This window comes from Peromyscus leucopus, chromosome 12 (genome assembly GCF_004664715.2).
Source record: "Peromyscus leucopus breed LL Stock chromosome 12, UCI_PerLeu_2.1, whole genome shotgun sequence".
Classification (NCBI taxonomy): Eukaryota; Metazoa; Chordata; class Mammalia; order Rodentia; family Cricetidae; genus Peromyscus; species Peromyscus leucopus.
Window position 1 is genome coordinate 47,641,279 of NC_051073.1, and position 23,291 is coordinate 47,664,569.

General features: G+C 37.4%; 2 protein-coding genes and 1 pseudogene across 6 annotated transcripts in view; 1 reads left to right on the forward strand and 2 right to left on the reverse strand.

The window, feature by feature from the left end:
* Cip2a (cellular inhibitor of PP2A) overlaps positions 1-324 on the reverse strand; it is a 30,233-nt gene extending 29,909 nt beyond the window's left edge. Inside the window, exon 1 of the mRNA XM_028867463.2 lies at positions 54-324. Within this exon, the coding sequence (XP_028723296.1) occupies positions 54-155 (102 nt within the window). The 5' untranslated portion in view covers positions 156-324. The remainder of the gene's footprint in view (positions 1-53) is intronic.
* Positions 325-488: 164 nt separating this feature from the next.
* The window catches only part of Dzip3 (DAZ interacting zinc finger protein 3), a 30,979-nt gene continuing 8,176 nt past the window's right edge, over positions 489-23,291 (forward strand). The window contains exons 1-8 of one of the 5 annotated variants that reach the window (XM_037209728.1): positions 680-1,478; positions 2,222-2,280; positions 11,297-11,398; positions 15,022-15,094; positions 19,089-19,241; positions 19,568-19,684; positions 21,955-22,035; positions 22,856-22,980. In XM_037209728.1, the coding sequence (XP_037065623.1) occupies positions 11,367-11,398; positions 15,022-15,094; positions 19,089-19,241; positions 19,568-19,684; positions 21,955-22,035; positions 22,856-22,980 (581 nt within the window). In that variant the 5' untranslated portion in view covers positions 680-1,478; positions 2,222-2,280; positions 11,297-11,366. The other 4 variants (XM_028867465.2, XM_037209726.1, XM_037209727.1 and 1 more) reach the window with 4 other exon arrangements.
* LOC114691905 lies at positions 16,479-17,547 on the reverse strand (annotated as a pseudogene).

Consider the following 23,291-nt stretch of genomic DNA (forward strand, 5'->3'; position numbering starts at 1 on the left):
GGGACGCAGGATGAGTCAAGGGAAGCACCCACTCGCTCCCCGACACCCCTTACCTCCAAGTGCCTCAGGAGCTGAGTGGAGTTCGCCTCCGACTTAACGGCCTTGTACTGACTGATGCTCAGGAGCAAGGACTTCAAGCAAGCGGTGGAGTCCATCCCGACGCGCCGTGCTGTCAGCGGCCACAGCCACCCGCCGCCGCCACAACCTCCAGCTGAGGCCGCGCTTTTTTTTAATTTCTTTTAAGGCCCCGCCCCTCCCGCCCGGTCGGCTTCCGGTTCCGGTCGGCCTCCGGAAGTCTCTAGGCCGCCTCCGGGACTGCGGCCTGTGATTGGCGGGGTGGGCCGAAGGGGTTGGTGGAGGCGCTGGCGGGAGCGGGAAGGTGGCCGGGACCCCCGCAGCAGCCCCGCTTCTGCGGCCGGCCGAGGGGCCGCGAGGTTTTCCGCGGGAGGTCCGCGGGGCACGCGGGATCTCGCGAGACGCGCGCGCGATTGCGGCCCGACCCGTGGCGGGGCTGCTCCGGAGGCGCGCGCGGGCATTCAGTGCGCGCCGTGGGCTCCGCTTCCGTGGGCGTCCTCGGCCTGGGCGCTGCGGGGCGCGGGGTGGGGGGCGCCTGGTGGTCGCGTGCGCGTCGGCCGCTGCGAGGGACGCGGTGGCCTCCCCCTAGTCTAGCACGGTGAGGAGCTCGGAGCAGGGTCTTTGTGACTTAGGTTTGCATGGGGGCGGGGGAGGGGGCCCCCAGGCTCTCCAGCCTCCGGGCCCCTGAGTCCAGAGACCACTGAAGCAACCCGTGGCCGCCGCGGTGCCGTGGCCCGTTAGTCAGGGCCGGACAATGGAATTTGTCAGACTCCCTCCGGAGAGCACCCGGGCCGGCGCTGCTTCCGAGCGTGTTCTCTCATCAGCGTTGATTTCTATAGGCGAAGGTGTCTGGTCGCGTCCGGCCTGATGGATTGGTTTGCGTATTTCAGTGGCACTGTTGAGATTTACTTATTTTTTTTTTTTGCATCAGAGGTCACGTTGTGCATGGATGTATAACGAAGTGAATCAGCCACTGGTTCAGAGGATTTCTGCTTAACGAGTTAAGCTAGGTTGTAGAATGGGGTGCATGCCCATTTGACTAAGAAATTGGTCTGAAAGGTTTTGTGAACTCGGGAAACTTTTTTTTTTTTTTTGGCGCATTACTACTTTTTAAAGACAGGATTTATTTTTCATATTAAAACATAAAAGTAAAGGTAACTGATGCTTGTGTTGCTGTTACTCATGCAAGACTTTGTAGCAGATTATTCATTTATGTATTCATCCATTCATTCCATTTTAAACATGTGTAACGGACTGAGGGACCGAGGTTTGCCACTCAGAACAAAGACGAGGAAGTGTGGCCTGCTGAAAAGCAACCATCTAATAAGGGAAATAGTCAAAATAGAAAAGTACTTTTGGAATTCACTACATAAATGAGAAATGCACCATCAATAAAGAGTGGAGTGAGTTGGCTTATCAACTTTTTTTGCACCTTTCTCTTTGTGACTGCTTTTCACTGCTTCGGTCTTTTCATAAAGTAAAATCTGTAAATTTTACAGAGAGTATTCTGTTTTACATGATTGTTCATTCAGTAAGTATTTGAGCATCTTCATTGGGATGGGCACTGTTCTGGTCACTAGACGCTCAGTCTATGGACATCGGATTTTACATTCTGGTAATAAAAAATATAGTAAGCTGAGAGAAAAAAAAAACTAGCATAACGGTGATCAGGGCAGGAAAAGAGGTCAGGATAGGCCTCACCAAAACAAAACAAAAACAAACAAAATGACAGCATTGGAGGAAATACTTTTCAATAGTTCTCAACTATACTTTGTAGGAGAAGATACTGCCAATTATTTGGAATAACGTGGACAAAAGTCAAGTGGGAATATGACAGTGTGCCAGGAAGAGCCTGACCGAGTAGTGGCCAGAGAGCAAGGCTGAAAGTAGGTAGTAGTGATGCGAAAAATCAGGTCATAAAATGGTCTTGGAGACTATTATCAAATTAGTTAATTGCTGTGAGAGTAAATTGTTAATTGTTAATAATTATGTTTGCTCTGTTAAGTACAGTCATTGGTAAATGGAATTGTAAGAATATAGTCTTAAGATTTTTCACATATACTGACATGTCCAGCATCATCCCCATTTTGACAAATAGGAAAGGTCCCAAGCTGCCCAGATCATCAAGTGCCATCTTTCTTTACAGTCTAGAAGAGATCCCAAGTTTCTAGATTGCAGGATTAAGAAGGTAGAGATAATACTAAGGTAATTAACAGTATTCATTGGTATCTTTTAGATGCAGTGAAATTTTATGTAGTTTGTCAGTTCTTTAATAATTAAGTGTATTCCTAGGTATTATAATATTTCTTATGTGAGAATTTCCTTTTCTCGTGAATTTTTTTTATTCTAAAAGGTACTGCGTTTTGTTGTATCTTTTAAGTCAGCAGCTACTTACCAAAATTTTGTTAAGTCTAAGAGTTTAGTTTTTCTCTTAGATCTCCTACTTATATATTATCTATAAAAATAATTTCCTATATACTGCCTCAGTATTGCATTAATGTAATCTGTACAACATGGGACATCATGGTGACGGGGAAGATCTTCATTATCTGTGTCGTTTATAATTGTTTGTGTTTAGGACATTGCTCTTTATCTCTTTGGTTTTTTAAAACCCTGTTTAAAATATCCAGATGTTCACGTTTATACATTTAGTTTCCATTTTAAAGTAATGCAGTAGATTGTGTTGCTTTTTTGTTGGATACTAATAACAACTAACACTTTTGAGAACTTGCCATCCATCAGAGGATGTTTTTTTTTTTTTTTTTTTTGGTTTTTTGAGACAGGGTTTCTCTGTGTAGCTTTGTGCCTTTCCTGGGACTCACTTGGTAGCCCAGGCTGGCCTCGAACTCACAGAGATCCTCCTGGCTCTGCCTCCCGAGTGCTGGGATTAAAGGCATGGGCCACCACCGCCCGGCAATCAAAGGATGTTCTAAGGACTATTTAATCTTCATAACAATTCAGCGCCACCACCGCCCGGCAATCAAAGGATGTTCTAAGGACTATTTAATCTTCATAACAATTCAGTGCTGTTGATATGATCACCATATTATAGATTACAAAGTATAACATAAGGTAATTTGTGAAGTTACAAAGGCAGTAGCAAAAAGACTTTGACCATTTTTACTCAGGATTCCATGCCTTGTATTTTTAAGTTAGAATTTTCAGTACTTTTCTTATTTTCTCATTTGCTAATTGGGTTAAATGTTAAGTTTTGTGGCAGGTGACAAACTAGTCAGGAAAGAGGTTTAAAGTCTGGGGGAACTATGATAAGTGCTACTGGGAAAAGTAGAATGTTATTAGGAATACATTTTTTTAAAAGATGAAATCCAGTTCACGCATTCTTTTAAGGATTAGCACAAAATCTTTCCTCCTTGTAAGCTTTCATTACTGTCTGTTTACATTTTGTCTAGATAGTCTCTCCAGTTTATAATGCAGGAAAGAGGCTTGAAAGAAATAATGCTTGCTTACAATTTTAAAACAAAAGTTATGTATCATTAGCTGATTTAGTTCTAGAAGAAATTAAAAGTATTGACTTCAATACTGAATAGTAACATCAAGTTTTAACATAACATTTGATATTAAATAAATCAGTCTGAATGAAAGCAGGGATTGAAGTTTTTATAGAACTGTAGAATATTGTGTAGGGTTCATATTACAAATCAGTGACCCACTGTTTATGCATCTATCATATATTTCATGAATAGTTAAGTGGTTTACCTTGATTCTGAGGATACAATGGTGAATTTCTACCCAAGTACAGTTTTTATTTTAATGAGAGATAGAAATAATATATAAGACATGTAAATAAGTTATGAATGTTAATAGATGTTTTGATGAAAGACTTAGAGAAGAGGGATAGGATGGTATTGACGATTGAGATAATTCAAAATTTGATTACAGTTTTAGAGAGAGTTAAGAATCAGAAGTATTTATTTTTTGTCCATGAGTATGTCCATGACTAGTCAGACTGATCTAGGTTAAAATTGACTGAGTGTGTCTATTCAGCTATTGTGTCAAGATGTCTGTTAGGAGATATTGTTTATTCTATTAAATTTATTAGTAATAAAGACATTGGGAATGCAACACAAAGAAATCAAAGCTTCAAGGCTAAATGTTGTAGAAGTCGATATGGGTGGAGAAGATTTTTCCTAGGTCTGAATTTCAGAGTATTTATTTAAAAATTGGAGAGACATGGAGAAACTGAGAGAGGTGCTAGCAAATATAAGTATTCTGTTAACCGTGTGGTTATCTTCCACATAAAGAACCTATTTACCACCTCTTGACAGAAGTCTAGGTTAGCAGAACAGTCTTAATCTACTTAGCAACATCTTGTTCTGCCTTCAAAGGTTTTGATGTATGAAGAGAGATAGGTGACATTATTTGTTGAATGAATATTAAAAAGGGTTGTTCCAGCTTACAGTTTGAGGGGCTACATTCCATCATGGCAGGGAAGGTAAGAAAGGAGGATCAGAAGGCTGCTACTTAGTCACACTGTATCTGCAGTCAGGAAATAGGGGAGTAATAAAACCTCAAGGCTTGTACCCAGTGACCCACTTCTTCCAGCAAGGCTCCATCTTCTAAAGGTTCCATAACCTTCACTAACAGAGCCACCAGCTGGGAACCAAGTATTCTAATACATGAGCCTATGGGAGACTACTTCATATTCTGACCACATCTACGTGCTATAAATACTAATTCATTTTTAGTATTTGCAGTGTACCTACATTGGATATGCATAGCTTAGGAGGTCCTGAAAAAAGAAAACTGGATATATAACTACTCCTCAGTTTTAAATTCTTTTTGTTTGTTTGTTTGTTTGTTTGTTTTGTTTTTTCAAGAAAGGGTTTCTCTGTGTAGCTTTTGAGCCTATCATGGACCTCGCTGTGTAGACCAGGTTGGCCTTGAACCCACAGAGGTCCCACCTGCCACTGCCTGCCAAGTGCTGGCATTAAAGGTGTGAGTCACCACCAGCCAGCTCAGTTTTAAATTCTAATAAATAGTTCTGCTAGAACCTAGAAGCAACCTAGATGTCCCTCAACTGAACAATGGATTAAAAAAAAAAATGTGGTACATTTACATAATGAGTATTACTCAGCTATGAAAAACAATGACATCATGAAATTTCCAGGCAAATGGATGGAACTAGAAAATGTCATCCTGAGTGAGGCAACCTAGACTCAGAAAGACAAAACATGAACCTTCATCCAGTAATTGATGAAAGCAGATGCAGAGATTCACACCCAGGCACCAGGCTGAGTTCCAGGAGTCCAGTCTAAGAGAGGAAAGAGGGATTATATGAACAAGGGGGGTCAAGATCATGAAGAGGAAATCTACAGAGACAACTGAATGAAGCTCATAATAACTCACAAACTTTTGACCAACAGCTATGGAACCTGCATGGGACCGGACTATGCCCTCTGCATATGGGAGACAGTTGTATAGCTGGGTCTGTTTGAGGGGCCCCTGGCAGTGTGATCAGGATCTGGTACATGCGCTGGCTTTCTGGATCCCATTACCTATGGTCAGACACCTTGACAACTCAAACTAGGAAACAGGAGACTTGAAATGTACGCTCATGACTTACAGGATCTCAAAACTTGCCCCCACAGTAACACACTTACTCCAACAAGGCCACAGCCTCTAATAGTGCCACTCCCTGTGAGCCAATCATTCAAAGACATGAGTCTATGGGGGCCACATACTTATTCAAACCACCATAAACTCTAATCATAAAATGTCTTAATTGTCCTTTAGAAAATTTTCACTTGTCATTTTCCTCCTTTTAATATTTTAGAAAAAAAAATCTTACTGAGTTGTTCAGACTGACCTTGAACTTGAGAGCATTCTGCCTCAATCTCCTCAGTAGCTGAGATTATAGGCCTATGCCATTGGGTGTGACTTTGAATTTTGAACTAGCTATCACTTCTCATGTCTTAGGAGTTTCCCCGCCCCCTTGGTAAAATTAAGCAAATGTAATAACCTAGCAGAGTCAGATTCTGCTTGTCAACAGACTCATAAACTTCTGGAGTATGTTTAATTAATGGCATAAGAGTACATCTTAGCTGGGCAGTGGTGGCACATGCCTTTAATCCCAGTACTAATATGGGAGGCAGATACAGGTAGATCTCTGAGTTTGAGGCCAGCCTGGTCTAAAAAGCGAATTCTAGGACAGCTAGAGCTGCTTTGCAGAGAAATCATTTCTCAAAACAAATGAGTAGAGCTTCAAACTCAAAATGCTAGCAAGTTATCTATTAAAGGTTGTTTAATGCAGCATTTCTGTATTAGCAAAATTCTTTTAACGTGCCAAACCCAGAACAAGTGATATTTTTATCAGTAGTACTCTGGTAAAAATGATACACTGGCCAAGAGTACGCTTGATGATTCTGTACAGATATGAAAATTGGAGGGCCAAAACAATGACTCTTGAGTTGCAGCTTATATCATATATATTTGAAAAATAATTCTTGTCTCATTTCTTCAATCTCAGTGTTACCATTGCTTTCTATACAATAGCATTTCTCCATCACAGAGGAATAGAGGAAAGTGAACTAATTTTACTGTACCTAAACAGTGAAGTGATGATGGTGGTGATTATGATAATGAAAATGGTTATGGAAGAAACATACTTTATAGGGCATGTTTCAACAACTCCATAAAGTACAGGTACCATTATCATCTCCATTTTCAGATGACCTGATGTCTAGATTATTTTTTTAATTTCATATGAAGTTAAAAAACTAGTGTATATCTGAGCAGACCTGTGTATTGCAAAATGAATCCAAACGAGGTAATTTGTTATTTCACTTTGTTAATAGACATGTTTTATCATCTGTATTTGTATGAACATAGTTAGAGTGGTCTTATTTTTCTTCCTGAGAACAAAATCATTTCTGTGTTTACTACTTAAGCTTCTTAACACAATGCATTCTTTTAACTTAGTAGTTCTTCATCTAGTTTTTTGCTCCAGGGAATGAAATTATCTTGAAATAGATTGGTTGCCACAGTGGAGCTGAGAGGAGGTAGTTTAGCTTACAAATGAAAAATTCTTAATAAAATCCTCTCATGGAAATACCAGATATGTTGCTTTATTTTCAAGCTACTAGCATTGAGAAAGGTGTGAGATCTATTTTTTTAAATTGTTCTCTATGCTGATAAGTTTTCCACCTGCATTCTTGGGAAGGGTAGAGAATTTATGGGCCTTTGCACACCCTCTGAAATGGAAACTTGTTAAGATTAGAGTCTACAACTTGGGCAGCTAACTTAGTCAAGATGAACATGGGAGTGGATTTTTGCAAAAATATGCCCATGTATAGTCTGGGGGAATTGACAGGTGCTATGATATAAATGTTTATAAGTAACTGTCATGTCTACTTTGATGTGACTAATCACAGCCTTAAGAATGGGAACCAGGGTCAGGGAGATGGCTCAGCAGGTAAAGGTGCTTGCTACCAAGCCTGAAGACCTGGGTTTGATTCCTGGGACCCACATGGTGGAAGGAGGGGATCAACTCTTAGGTTGTTGCATGCCCCCTCCAATAAACAAACAAACAAATAAATAAATGTAAAAAATAAAATAGATTAGAATGTTGTTATAGCAAATATATGGAAAATAAAGGCCAATCATATTTTTTAAAAAAAAAAAAAGAATGGGAACCAAAATCACTTTTACAAATGAATAAAGGAGTTTACTGTAAAAGCAGTAAATAAAAATGAGAGCTGAGAACTCAGAGGAAACAGTAAGAAAGGCGTTTTACTGGTATAGATAACAATGTTTGTTCTTCTGCCAGTGAAAAACAGCCTACAAATAAAATCATTGATGGGTGAGATGTGTAATAAATTGACAGTGGACCTCCAGTCAAGTAGGAGCCTAATAAGTTCTGCCAAAAAGCAGTCTTGGTGTAAAGACAGTGAATTGTCTCCTATGATGGGAAAGTCTACTGAAATGAATACATTGGGGGAAACTAAATTCACCCTTTCTCCTATGTAAATCTTGACTTTAAAGGTTCCTTCTGACCTCTTTTAAAAAGCTGAGTACCTCTTGTAGCTGGAGATTTCTCCATTCTCGCCTGGGCCTGCAGCCACTCAGATCCAAGTAAACACACAGAGACTTATATTATAAACTGTATGGCCGTCGCAGGCATCTTGGTATCTAGTTCTTATATCTTAAATTAACCCATTTCTATTAATTTATAAGTTGCCACATGGCTTGTGGCTTACCGATGCTTTACATCTTACTTCTCATGGCAGTGGCTGGCAGTGTGTCCTGACTCAGTCTCCTAGCTCCCAGAATTCTCCTTTTTCTTGTCCCGCCTATACTATACTTCCTACGTGGCTACTGCCCAATCAACGTTTTATTTATTAATCAATCAGAGCAACACATTCACAGCATCTCCAGCAACCTCTAGCTTATTGTAGGTGGACACTGATAACGATTCCGTCTGCTTCCATTTGGTTACCAGGCACTTAGGCCTTCCCAGCTGAGGCTGTAAAATGGATTGTTGCTGCTGGCCACACATACTTGCTTTGCTGCTGCTAGAGAGTAATAGCATTGATAATCTGCTTTCCTGAAATTTCCTCATTCAGCTTTGTCTCAGGTTGTATTTTAAACAGGCAGAGAAGCTACTAGCCTTTATTAATTCAGTATATAAATGTCTTGATTTATTAATTTTCACCCCCTTTCATCGTAATACAGAACATCTTAAAGAGGACTTCTCCTTTCTACCTTCTATCCAGATTTTCCTCCTTTTTACATAAACCTTTCCTGTGATCTTCACAGGAAATTTTAATTTAATTAAAGGAGACCTTACTGAGAATAAGGTCTCCATGTCTGAACTTCAATGAATCCAGAATGTCCAGAAAAGGCAAATGTGTGTCTGTGTTACAGTTGTGAAATAATGGGTTTTTTTTTGTTGTTGTTTTGTTTTGTTTTGTTGTTTTTTTTTTTTTTTTTTTTTGAGACAGGGTTTCTCTGTGTAGCTTTGCGCCTTTCCTGGAACTTGCTTTGGAGACCAGGCTGGCCTCAAACTCACAGAGATCCGCCTGGCTCTGCCTCCCGAGTGCTGGGATTAAAGGCGTGTGCCACCACCACCCAACGAAATAATGTTTTATTGACTTTCTTTTTGGAAAATAATTCATAGAATCACAAAATTCCCACAGCTTTATTTTTATTTAAGATAAGATGCAGATCTGATCAGTATGAAAGATTACTTATCCTCTTCCTGTTTTCATTATTAGCTGTTGCTTGTGTCTTTTGTCAGTAATACACATTCAATGGGACTCTAATTATGATTTTGCTTACTTAGTAAAACTGTAGGATAAAATAATTTACCATAGAGAACTTAATTCTACATATTGATTACTAATGATTACATATTGATTACTAATTGATTCCAAGCTGATACATGGAAGTGTTTTGTTGAGGAGAGGTGTTAGTAAGCTCTCTTTCTGATGAGGAGATTTACAGAATGTTCTCCCCTCATGTGTATGTATCTTTGCATTTGTGCCTTGAGCAGTGTCAGGTTGTTGAATTATTCTTGCCTTTCTGATCTATATGTGTTACTCAACAGTCACCGTCAGTATAGAATATTGAGAGTATCATACTTCCATAGGACATGCCTACTTTGCAGTGCTCTCTGTAGAACTTATGGCTCTTATACCAGGATAGGTTACCACTTCCTGTTTTAAGTTCACTGATAGGTAAATACTCATACTTTAAGGCAAGAGTTCTAGTCTTTTGGTTCTCTTTAACATCATAAAAACAATGTTTCTTAAGTATCATCTGATTTCTTAATAGATGGACCTTGTGGCATATATTTTCTTGATGTGGAAATTGCATATGCTAAAAGGCTTTTTTACCTATACCAATTTTAGCGGGGTGGTGGTGGCACTTGACCTTAATCCCAGCACTTTGGAGACAGAGGCAGGAGAATCTGAGTTCAAGGCCAACCTGGTCTACGTGGTAAGTTTTAGGACTATACAGTGAGACCCTGTCTTTCAGAAGGCGGGAAGAGAAGAAAAGTACATCTATACATTTTTTTTTTTTGTGTGTGTGTGTGTTTTGGTATTTGAGCTGGAGAATATGCAAGAGCATATTATATCTCACGTATTTTATGGCGCTGTACAGTTATATGGTTTGGGGAGGAAAGTGGCTATATAGCATTTTTATATTGAAAAGAAAGAATGTTCACTACTGTTAGTATTATAATTGAGCAGGAACTGATAGGCTGCTATAGGAAGCCATTTGACAGTATGTGTCAGAGAATTGCTAGATCAAAAGATACAAAAGATCTATGTATCTACATAAATCTTTTGTATCTTTTGATCTAGCAATTCTACTGTGAACTTACTGTAAAGAAATGCCATTAATATAATAAAAGGGTAATAGGTCAGTGGAGTTTGTGGAATAGCTTATAATGAAAAAAAATGGGAAATCAAGTTGTATGCTATAAGAAAATGGTTAAGAAAACACTAATGAAATGTGTAGTGGTGCAGGCCTTCAATCACAGGAACATTATAATTCAGGTACTGCCTACACTGTGTAGGGAGTTCAAGGCCAGCCTGGGCAGTTTAGTGTGATCTTGTAGCACATGCATTAATATTTGAGCAGTACAAACTGGTCTTAATGAGATTTAAAAAAATACTTGAAGTTGGATGCATAGAAAAATAAGAGTGATCTGGGAATAGTTGGGACATGAATATGATCAAAGCATGCTATAAAAATTTCACCTTCAACTAATAATAAAAGAATTTATTACATGCTAAATATCAAAAAAAAAAAAAAAAAAAAAAAAAAAAAAAAAAAAAAAAAAAAAATTTCTCAAAGAACTAATAGAAATAAAAGAAATAATGAAATATCAAATAGGGGTAAGGATAGAGCTTGAATGGTAGGTAGATTTAATGCTTCTCTAGTGTGCACAAGGTTCTAAGCACAGTTCCCAGTACTAGAAAAACAAAACACAATGAACCAACTATTTAATAATATTGGAAATTAAAATAATGTAAAAGATGGTTTTGATACAGCATTCAGTGCTACAAAAACTATTTCAATATGATTATAGACTGATAAAATATACCTATGCTCAGAAAAAAATGTAAATTCTAGGTGGTGATTATATTCTTTTATGGGAACATCAAGAAATTTAAAATATAACCATTTACTAGTCTATACAGGGATGAAAGAAAGATTTTGTATCTTTCTACTAAAACTTATTTTTTTCTTACAGCTTTAAATGGCTGGAGTAAAAGTCAATTTGCAAGCACTGGAATAAATCTTGTAAAGGAACATTTTGTAACATGGATTCTCTAACAGAAGAATTTTTTGTGAGGTAAGGAATGGGTTAACACAACCAACTGCAGTTGTTAATTCTAAAGATATTATAACATAAGATTTTTCTCCATAAACTTCAAAAACCATTCTGAATTAAATGTCACTTAAACTTCAAGTCAATTTAACATCTTTGATTGGAATGAATTGTAGACAGAGTGAAGTCCAGTTTTCAGAAGAGATCTCTAGCTAAAGAACAAAAGACTATAAACAGTGTTCCATACTTGGGGCATATTTTTTAAGGTACACAGACATCAGTTTAAAAAAATTTCTTTATGTGTGTGGCTGTTCTGCTTGCATGTATTTGTGTGTTCTGTGTGTGTGTGTGTGGGGGGGGAGGTATGGTGAAGAAGCCAGAAGAGGGCATCAGATCCAGAGCCCCAGGGACTAGAATTAACAGATAGGAGCCATAATGTAGATGTTGGGAATTAAAAGTGGATCCTCTGGATGAGCAACTAATGCCACCAATCCATCTCTCCAGCTCCCATTTGGGACATTTTTTTTTTTTCCAAAATATTGTTTTAACAGGCACTTTAATTGACTGAGTGTGAGTTGTCTTTGATTTTAGTGGGTTTTTTTTTGTGTGTTTTATTAATGCCCACTTTATACAAGGTAAGAAGCATAACATAGAAGACCGATTTATTGATTCCTTGGTACTTAAAGACCAATACCTAAGAAAAAAGCTTTGTAAGTAGAGCTTCTGGTGTAGTAGGAACATATATAAAATGTATATTTAGAGGCAAAGTACATAAATATAATATTATTTATTATTGTATAGACTAGGTTTAGGAGAAAAAAATACCAATTGGCCATTGAGTTTTCACAAAATGACATTAGAACTGATTTTTAAAAGATGAGAAACATTTGATGACTGTAGAAACAGGAGAGAATAGATCATCATTTGAATTGGAAAGAGCAAAAAATGTGCTTAAGAGCCTAAGTTGGTTGTACATGCCTCTAATTTTAGCTAATAGAAATCTAAGTAAAGTGGTTGTCAAGTTTGAGATGAGCCCAAGAAATTTATCTAGCTTGGCTCTGAAAGATGATGACGTAGTTCAATAGTAGAACACTTGCCTAGCTGACTCTGGGTTCTGAGTTCAGTCATAGTACTACACACATATACAACAACAGGAAAGAAAATGCACTTAAGAACTTACATGCTAAGTACTTCTGGAAGATTTGTATTTTCTTGATAAGGTTTTTTGTGTGTGTGTGTGTGTGTGTGTAAAGAAGGAATGAGGACTAATTGGGGTTATGTACTTAATTTTACTCTGGAAGCTAGAGAAAATATAGCAGCTAATGATATTGTATCAGAAGTTCTTAAGCCAGTGTCTTAGGATTTCTATTGCTGTGACAAAACACCATGACCATGGGGGAGGGAAGGGTTTATTCAGCTTACACTTTCACAGCACTGTTCATCACTGAGGAAGTCAGGACAGGAACTCAAACAGGGAAGGATTCTGGAGGCAGGACCTGATATAGAAACCATGAAAGGGTACTGCTTACTGGATTGTTTCCCCTGGATTGCTCATCCTGTTTTCTTATAGAATCTAGGACCACCATCCCAGGGATAGAACCACCCACAATGGTCAGGGTCCTCCTCCATCAGTAACTAATTAAGGTCTTAGGGATGTATTTTCTCAGTTAAGGTTTCGTCCATTCAGATAACTCTAGTGTGTGTGTCAAGTTGATGTAAGACTAGACAACACAGCCAGTTTTGGGCATCTGGATATTTCCAGACTGTCATAGTTGACTTTAATATGCATCTGAGAGTGGTAACTATTAAATTAAAGAGTGAGTGATCATGAAATGTAGTTATCTAGTATTTACTGGAGAACATATTGCATTCCCTCAAGCCTTGAAAGGTTTTGGAATACTGCTGCATTCATTCCTAGAAAATAAGAGGTTGGTAGAAGATTATGAGACTAGCAAAGCTAGTAGGCTTGTCTTAGCCATGACATGCTAAGTGTACTGAGAGTCATATTTTAAAATGTTTCTGTAGTTTATCTCAGTTTCCCCAGATGAAATCAGCTTATACATAATAAATGATAAATGATTGTCAGATATAAAGTAAGTCATATTTTGTAAAGTATAATTCTATATAAATCATTGTTTCTCCCCTCATTATTTTATGTGGCACTCTGCACAATTAAGAGCACAGAATTTACATATGATCCTATATTATAGTTTATGTGACACTACAAAAGAATTTTATAAATCTTTTAGATCACTGTATAACACTGCATATGTTAATATTGGAGTCAGTATTAAAAGTAAAAGCTGACTGATTATTTCTTACCAAAACAACTCATGATTTCTAGATATGATAGTCTCCCTCAATTAATGTGTTTTGAAAAACTGGACAATTTGAAGTTCAGAAGTTCAGAAGCTGTTAGACAAACAATAAAATTATGTATATGAGATTTTTAAAACTTTTGGTATTATGGCATATGATTTATTATATTGTTTTTATTTCAGTGTTTATAAGGTTAGGCAGGAGGTTTAAAGGTCCCACACCAGCCTAGGCTGCATAGCAAAACTTGGTCTCAAAATGTATTTGTATTCTCCATGGCAGGTTCCATGCCTAGGAGCAGTTGCCTGAAACAAAACTGACTCCATTGTTTTTTGTGTGTGTGTGTGCAGTTTTTGTTTTGATAATTTTTTTTGTCTTAATGCTTTTTTGTTTGTTTTGATTTTTGTATATTTTGTTTTTGAGACAGAGAAGCATGTAATGTTGGGTGGGTAGGTAGGTGGAGAGGAACTGGAAATGAAAAGTTAAAAAAAACAACAAAATAGGTGTTTTTGTTTGTATATAAATATATATATGTCCATTTCTTTATACTATATCTGTATACACACACACACACACACACACACACACACACACACACACACACATATATATACACACATATCTTCCTAACCTTTCTTATTTTCATACATACCCACACACATAAAGAATATCATCCTTATCAGATACGTTTTTCACCTTGATACAATGTTAGAAGCTTGTGGGGAGTGGATATATGTGTGGGCATACACTCAGCCTTGCAGAAATGTGTGAAAGGCAGAGGTCACTGTCAGGTGTCTTCCTCCATCACTGTCCTTTTGTTTGGGGGCAGCATCTCTCACTGTACCTGCAGTTCCTCTTTCTACTCTTCTGGCTAGACAGGCGCCTCTACCCATCCCCTACTGCAGTGGCATTGGAGTAATAAGAGTGTGCTGCCAAAGCAAACAACAACAAAAAGAGTGTGCTGCAATGCCTGACTTTTAACTGGAGTACTAGGAATCCAAACTTAGGTCCTTAGTCTTACAGCGCAAGCATATTACCCATTGAGCCCTCCCCCAGCTCTGTTAATAAGGTTTTCTCTCATATTTTTGTCTGTTGTGCATCTGGTAAGGGTGAAGAGTTGATTATACTGCTTTGCTGGTTTCTCTACCATAGCTTTTCTTTAGTTGAGCCTCCAAAGAGATATGGTACCTATTCCCACTTCAGTCTTTGATAGACATTTGTGATACTTTTGAAACTTTGAGACGACTCCATTCTTTGATTCTTTACTGATACAATTTATGATCTTTGTGAGGAGATATTCTTAATATGCTTCTCTTTCTTTTAATTTAAAGTGGAAATCCTGATGTGGAGGAGCAAACCAAGGAAGAAACTGAGAATAGAGTAGAGACACCAGTCAGTCAGCTGGTAAGAGGAAATTAATTTTCATTAACATTTAGTAAATTGGTAATGAGTTGATTCATTTGTATATGAAGTTATGATGCAACATCTAGTTATAAAATTTTTAGTAAGTTACTTTCTGAAAAAGTACATTTTTCATAATTAAGTCTTTCTGGGATAATTGCTGCTGTATGCCAAGGATATTCTAATCCTCATGAGGAGTTGAAATCTGTTGAAAATAGAACTTCATTACCCCAAAACATCTCATCAGGTTTCATTTGTTAATTTTTTTTCTTTGCAATACTATGGATGAAACCATACCAAGTAAGCATTATATATCCTCCTAACCTCATTTACCTATGAAAAGGAAAATTAAAAAAAAAATCAAACTAAGAATGTGTGTGTGTGTGTGTGTGTGTGTGTGTGTGTGTGTGTGTGTGTATGAAGGAAAACCCACATCCAGAATTTTATTTATTTATCAAAAGTTTTATTGATTTATTTCTAAAACCAATTCTTTTCAATTTATTGTTTTTACTGCTAGAACTTCTAAGTATAAGTGGAAGATAATAATCATGAGTTATATGTTAACTTAAAACTTTTATTGAGATGAGGGACCAGAGAGATGGCTTAAAGGTTATGAACATTTGATGTTCTTGCAAGAGCATAGATCCAGTTTTCAGCACCCATATGGAAATTCACAACTGTCTGTAATTTCATTTCTAAAGATCTCATGCCCAATTCTTGCCTCTATGGACATCAGGCACACACACAGTACTCATATATACATAAAGGGAAACTATGCATTTTCCTTTCTTTTTGGTTATGAGCCCAGCATTTTATTTCTCATGTAGTTTTTTTTCCCATCAATTTTCCTTAACGATTGATGTTCACATTCTAATAAAATTTGGAAGGTTTTATAGTAACACATTAGGAAAGAAAAGTAATCATAATAGCATGAGATTATCACTAGAAAATATTTCAGAATAGTTATAATACATTCCAGTATACACAGGTTATACATTTGAGCAAAAGCAGGAACCAAGGCTATTAGATTCAGAAAAGGCATTTTTTTTTTCAAGTGTCAAAAGCGAGTTTTTAATTATGAAAAAGCAATGTGATCTAGAAACTGACACACTGGTATCTTTCTAATAAAATGACATAGTAGGTTTCCTAAATAATTTACAAAGAGCAGAAACTGGTCTTGAACAGTGTTCCCCTTCCTGCACACCCCAGTTCCCCACACTGAGCTGATAAGTAGGCCCCAAGAGCTCAGGCTTGCAGTCTACAAATATCTCCTCTCTTCCTATGGGGCCCTGTGGGATCAGGGGTAAAAGTGGTCCCCAAGAATCTCTGCACTGGGAATAAAGGAGGTGGTTTCATGGGATGACTCCTGCAGGGCCTTGTTCCTAGTTACAAGGTTCGGAACTGTCTAGCATCTTCAGGTACATTCCTATTACGGATGGGCCTCTGTGAGGCTGGAGAACAGGGTGCTGTATGAGTCCTCCTAGAGAGCATGGGCAGTTCCCATCACCTCTTCAAGGTCTTCCTAAATCACTTTTGGGCTGTGGCCAGTGGTTACCAATGGGCCCAGATATGGCTAAAATAGAAGGCTTCTGGATCCCCTGTTAGTCAAGTCCTTGTTAGCAGTGGCCTGGGGATGCTGATGAGCCCAGTGCCTCCTCCGGAAGTTCATGGGGTGGGTGGCACGGACATCCTGATGGCTTGGTGGCTGGACAGGGCCTGTTTCCTGTAGGATGCCTGCTGTCCTCATTCACGAATAAGGGAAACAGTCATGTCACCACTCTCTTGCCTTGATGGCTTTGTCTAGTTTGTGTGACAGCTTCTGGAAATGCTGGATCCCAGTCCCCACAGGCTCTAGGTCACTGTCAGACTCACTGGGAGAGCAGAGAGGTTCTGTGGAGGAACAGGGGCTCCGGAGGCAGCCTCCCTCCTTAGCCGCTGATGTCGATGGGCATGTAGACCCATCTGGCCAGAGAGGCGCGGATGTCTTCCGACTCTGGCATCCCCGATTGGCCCTGTACAGCTGAGTGTTCTTCTGGCTCAGACTGGGTGGTGAGGACCCTCTGTCCTTCTGGACTCCTCGTTTTTTCCTCACTTTCACCTGTTTTCCCATCAGCCACCTGGTGCCACTTTGGCAAGACTCCTGGATTCTCTGGGCGCTTTTGGCTGAGCGAACTGAAGCCTTAAGATGCTGCTGCTCTGGCTCTGGGGTTTCCAGCGTTTCCAGGAGGGGCCAGTCCCGAGGTTGAGGTTGACGGCTCTCAGTGGCAGCCTCCTTTGGAACTGTCTGCACAGGGAGCCCAGGGGACCCGTCTCTAGATGGCCCTCAGCAGACCGGGTCACCGCCTTCTCTAGATGTTCCTCCTTTAGGAGTGATCGTCTGCGCATGGAGGCCGTCATGCCCTGCCACTGAGAGGCCATGTGCTTGGTCCAGTCTCCTCTGCCCGTTAGATCCTCCCTGCCTGATACCTGAGACCTGAAGATCGACACCCAGAAAAGGCATTTCTAAATCAAAGTTAGGACTATGAAATTAAGAAAAGGTGGACACTTTGTCTTAGCTACTTTCTTATCTTTGTGATAAGTCATTGTAACCCAGGCAAATAAAAGAAGAAACCATTTAATGAGGGCCGAAATTTCCTAAGCCAGTCTATGACCATTATGCAGGGAACATGGCAGGCTGGCAGGCATGGCACCAGAGCAGTAGCTGAGAGCTTACATTTTGTGGCACAACCAGGTAGCAGTGTACTGCACTTCATCTCCAACATCCTCGTAATCCTTTTAAACAGTTCCACCAACGGGAATATTCAAGTACATGAATGAGCCTTGGGAGCCATTCTCATTCCAAATGAGACACCACACACTTCCACCTCAATTTGGTTAGATGTTAAACTTTTTTAACATGAATCAGACATAAAATATTTTGACAAAAAAATTTTAAATGTTAAAATTAAGATACAAGATAAATATGTAACATCCATGACATTTCCTTAAGTATTTATTCATGTCATCATTATGTCTGTGTAAATTTGTTAATCATGTCAGATTCTTTAGTAACTTCTGACTTTAGAATTGATCTTTAATTTAGCATAGTTATACTATAGGCAATAGTCACTCCTTGTAAGATTTTAAAAGCTATTTTGTGGGCTTTTAAAAAACTTTGAAAATTTCAAGCCAACAGATTCTGTAACAGGTATTTGTGTATTTTTCAAAAACATTTGACAATTCTTTTTAAAAGACTTTGGTTGTAATTGTCATACATGAAGAACTGTAAAATATAAGGTGTATCAGTTCTTCAAAGGTGTATCAGTTCTTCAAAATGGCTAGGGATGGAAGAACAAATGTGAGACAGCCCTAGAGGATAGAGTATATATAGACAGTGCCTCAGTAGGTTTTATTGATTCTTAATTGCTTTTCTAATTATTGTTCTATTAGGGATCCAAGAATTAAACATCCCATGCTTGAGCATTTTCAGTAACTCAAGTTCTTTCTAGGTCTGTAATAAGCTATTCTGATTTTTAGAAACTAACCACAACACCATGTTCTCAGAGTTTGTCTTGTGAGGGAGGGCTGCCATCTGTTGGCTTTGTATCTTTGTCTTTCAAAAGATAGTCTCTCAGGGTTGACGGTTTAGTTATCAGGGAACCATTAATCGTAGCTAGTTTAAATCTGTAAATAAGGTTATTAATAATTGCTCAGTTCTGACTGAGTTGAAATAAGTCTTTCTATTTTTGTTTTTAATTTAAAATCTTGAAGCTTAGTTCATTTAAAATCCATGAAAGATCAATCGTATCACTTAAAAAACAATTGTTTTTCTACTGTATAGAATAGTCTGCATCATATGTGTATTTTGGGAGCAGAGATGGTCTTACTCTTATATTTTATGGTTGTTACTTACCTATATAGAAAAAACTTTGCCCATCTTTTAATATTTTTGGTGATTTTATCACTAGAATAAATGAAATTGTATTATGTATATTTTAATAAATTAAATGTCTTGTAGGACAAAGAGAAAACAAATATACCTACTGATCTTGACCCTGTAAACATACTATTAGAAGTGAAGAAGCTATTAAATGCCATTGATGTTCTACCCAAAGGTGTGGTCCCTAACGTTGAAAAGTTCATACAAGAAGACTTCTTCCAGACTTTGAAGGTAAAAAGCATCACATCTCTTTAGTTCAGATGTACAGCCATATACAACTTTTAAAGCTCTATGGTATAATAAGAGTCTTAAAATCTCTATCTGATATGTAGAAATGGTTTTGATGTCACCCTTGACTATGGACTTGTTAACAAAAAATGGAAAAGTCCTCAAAGGAATGTAGGTTTGTAGTAGTAAACTATGAAGTTTAATGTTTATTTTGATTTAGCAATAACATCAATGTGAATAGTATATGTTGCTAAGGTAATTTAAAAAAAATCTTTGTCTCCAACAAGGAAAGGTTATGCATTTTTCTTCACCTCTCTTATTCTCCACAGAGGGAAGTTGCAGCTAATAGCCAGACTGGAGAAGAAATTGTTCCTGCTTTAACATTACATTTTTTGATAACACAACTGGAAACAGCACTTAGAAACATTCAAACTACTAGTTGTACTGTAAGTGTTTTGTATCGAATGTTTGAAATCATGGCCTTGGGTGTTATTTTTCATTGAGAGAACAGCAGTGTGTGCCTATCTGTATTTTTTTAGATTAAAAGACACTTGAACTACTGGGACTATTCTAGTTTATAGTCATGAACTTCAGAAAATGATTCAGACACAGAAATGCAGCTACATAAAGAGTCCAAAAATGTTAAACAGAGAATAGGATGATTGACACGAAGGTAGGGTAGAGGGCAAGAGTTGAAGAAATGTTGGTCAAACTACACAAAAATTTATTTAGATGTGAGGGAAAATGTTTAAGAGAACTACTACACCTTGTTATGATTATAGTTACTAGCAATGTACTGCATTCCTAAGAATTCTGAGATTATAATTTTTTACCACAATAATGATAACTATGTAATGCCCTTCATGTATGTAGTCATACATGAGCTTGATGTAGTCATTCTACAGTTTATGTGTAATTCAAATATTGTTGTATATATTAAATATTACACATTTTTCAATATGAAGAAAGAAAAAAACCTAATCCCTCTTTTTCCCTACTCGTTAGCGTCTTCTGCTGTTATGCTACTCTGTTGTCTCAGCAGGACACTATTTTCTTTTATTCATCTACTACTTCTGTCTTTCTGTTTTGATCACAATGATCCTTGAATCTTGGGAGAAGGGGGTGTAATACAGATGTCCCATTTAGGGCTTAGCTTTCCACGGTCTCTTATTCTTTGCACTTTGGCCAATTGTAGATCTTCATGCTAATCAGTGTCTACTGCAAATAGAAGTTTCTTTGATGTAGGTTCAGAGATGCATTAATTTATGGTTATAATGATAGTTCATTAGAAGTCATTTTAATACTATGTCCCTTTCAGAGTGAACAGTACTAGGGCCTGTGATCTATCTAGTCCACAAGATCTTGGCCTCTGGTGCCAGAGATGGTTTTATCTTGTAGAGCAGGACTTAAATTCAATGGGAGAGTTGTTGGTGACTCACAAGATGTTCGTGCCACCATTGCACCATTAGGTATGTCTTGCCATGTCAGACATTATTGTAATTCATAGAATTCACAGCTAGGAAGCATTAATAATTACTTTTCTCCTCCAGTTATGTGCATAACACCTTCCAGAACTATGAAAGAAGGTTCTAGGTCAGTACCAGCTTGATATCTTCCTTCTCTGTTACTCAAGTACATGATGTCTTCAACAGTACCATAAAGTTCTGGAGATAACTAATAGCAATGGCAATAGCCTATAATGTATGGGGGTCCACAGGAACTCATTGGCCAACAACATGAATAGAGATAACTGATTCCTGACACTAGGTTTTTTATTTGTTAGCCTATAGTGTCTTGTAGGGGTTTTTGATAACTAGAATGTTACATAATTAAAAAGAGAAAGCATTTTTTTTATTTTTTAAATTATACTCATGATACTCATTAATTACACTCATGATATTAATCACATTTTGGTATTCGTAGATTACATTTACAGTATGTATATATGTATATATATAATATATATATATATATATATATATATATTTTAATTTTAAATGCCGAATGTCATTTATTGAAGGAGGGAGGAGGTCTTAGATACAGGCTTACAGCACAATGGGAGAACCCCAGAGGGCAGAAGTTCACTACTGATGTTTTACAATCTTGCATCTAAGCTGTTAATGCCCATTATTCAGGATACACAGACAAGGAACTTCCCTTTAGCATTCCTATTTAACTTCAGGAGGGTGGAACCTGGCAGGGAATTAGCATAGAGAGGATATCAAGGTCAAGGTCCGCAAGCAAGGCAACAGTTACATAATTAAAAAGAGAAAGCATTTTTTTTTTTTTTTTGTTTGTTTTTTTGTTTTTGTTTTTGTTTTTTCGAGACAGGGTTTCTCTGTGTAGCTTTGCGCTTTTCCTGGAACTCACTTGGTAGCCCAGGCTGGCCTCGAACTCACAGAGATCCGCCTGCCTCTGCCTCCCGAGTGCTGGGATTAAAGGCGTGCGCCACCACGGCCCGGCGAGAAAGCATTTTTTAAAAAGCTACATGTACAAAGTTTTGATTGAATTTACTTTTATCTTTAATCAAATTTTTGAGGATAATCGTATCAAATGAAAACAACATGCTTCTCTATAGTTATTAGCAAATGATGGGTAATTAAATGAAAATTTGCACTATTTTTAGTAATTATTAAATAGATCAAGGACTTCTAATTAGTTTGTTAAACTGAAAAGTAACAAGATGTAAATAACCAATTAGCATATTTTTTTGTAGGTACAGCAAGTTAATATTGGTTATTACTTGACATTACTATTTTTGTATGGAGTAGCGCTCAGTGAAAGAGGAAAGAAAGAGGTATGTAGCATGTATTATTTATAAATCTTAAATTATAAATCTTTTTATACTCCTTAGTTTCATTGTAGCAATTGAAAGTGGTGATTTTAAAAATAAACTTTGAAATTGAAGGCATTCTGTAACTTTTCTGTCTCATAATCTTATTCTTGTGAAATGAGTTTTATCTCAATTTTTTATTTTGTCAAATTAAGCTGAACCAAATGAATAGGAATTAACTAGAAATCTTCCTTTTTTTCATTTTTATTTTTCTTACTTTTTTGCAGCTTTGATAGCCTTTTACTTTCCTTTTTTCCAGCCCTTGCTCTTTACTAAGTTTTATCACACATCTTAAGTTACAAGTATATACTTTGTTTCACTCCTTAGAAAAAATTATACTTATTGTCAGGTAGTCATCCATTCCCATTTTAAAAAGCTCAGAAGATTATGCTGTGATTAGAATTTAAACAAACAAACAACTAATTATATTCTAGTAGCTGTTAGACATGCTTCTGTTTGGCTGACAATTTTTTGTCATTTTGTATCCAAAAATTGTTACAATTTCTCTTTGAAATGATTAAAAATGTAGAGTTAAAGCTTTTGTGTTTGTGAACTATGTTAAATGCTTAGTACCCATAATCATTTTCAGAGATATGAAGATTACAAATAGTAATACATAATCAGATGATTGGGATCATTATTTTCTTCTTAACCTCTGAGCCATCTCTCTAGCCCAAATTATCCTTTCTTAAATGTGTTCTAAATTTTCTAATTGCAGAATAAATATCTATTGTAAAGTTAAAAGGCATTTTTCACACAGCCAACCACTGTTGTGTCACTACAGGACTGCACAGAAGCTGAAAATAAATTTCTAGTGATGAAGATGATGATCCAAGAACATGAAATTTGTGAAAACTTTATGACGTTAGTTTATTTTGGACGTGGTTTACTTCGATGTGCTCAGAAGAGGTAAGCATTTTATTTATAGGTACATATTCACTGTTGTCTTTTGTTATTGTGAAATGGAAATAAAATTTCTACTGTATACCTGATCATAAAATTTATGGTCTCAGAGTGTTCTTTTTTTTTCTTTCTAATTTCTGGTAGTTAATTCCATGCACTTGGAAATATTTACACTGGAACTTAACAAGCCATGGCAGTGTGAGGCAGCCCATCATCAACATTAGTAATATAGGCTTTAGAATCTGACAACCTGGATTCAAATACATTTTTTCTACCACTTACCCTAAGAAACTTAATTTTGCTAAGTCTGATTTTTT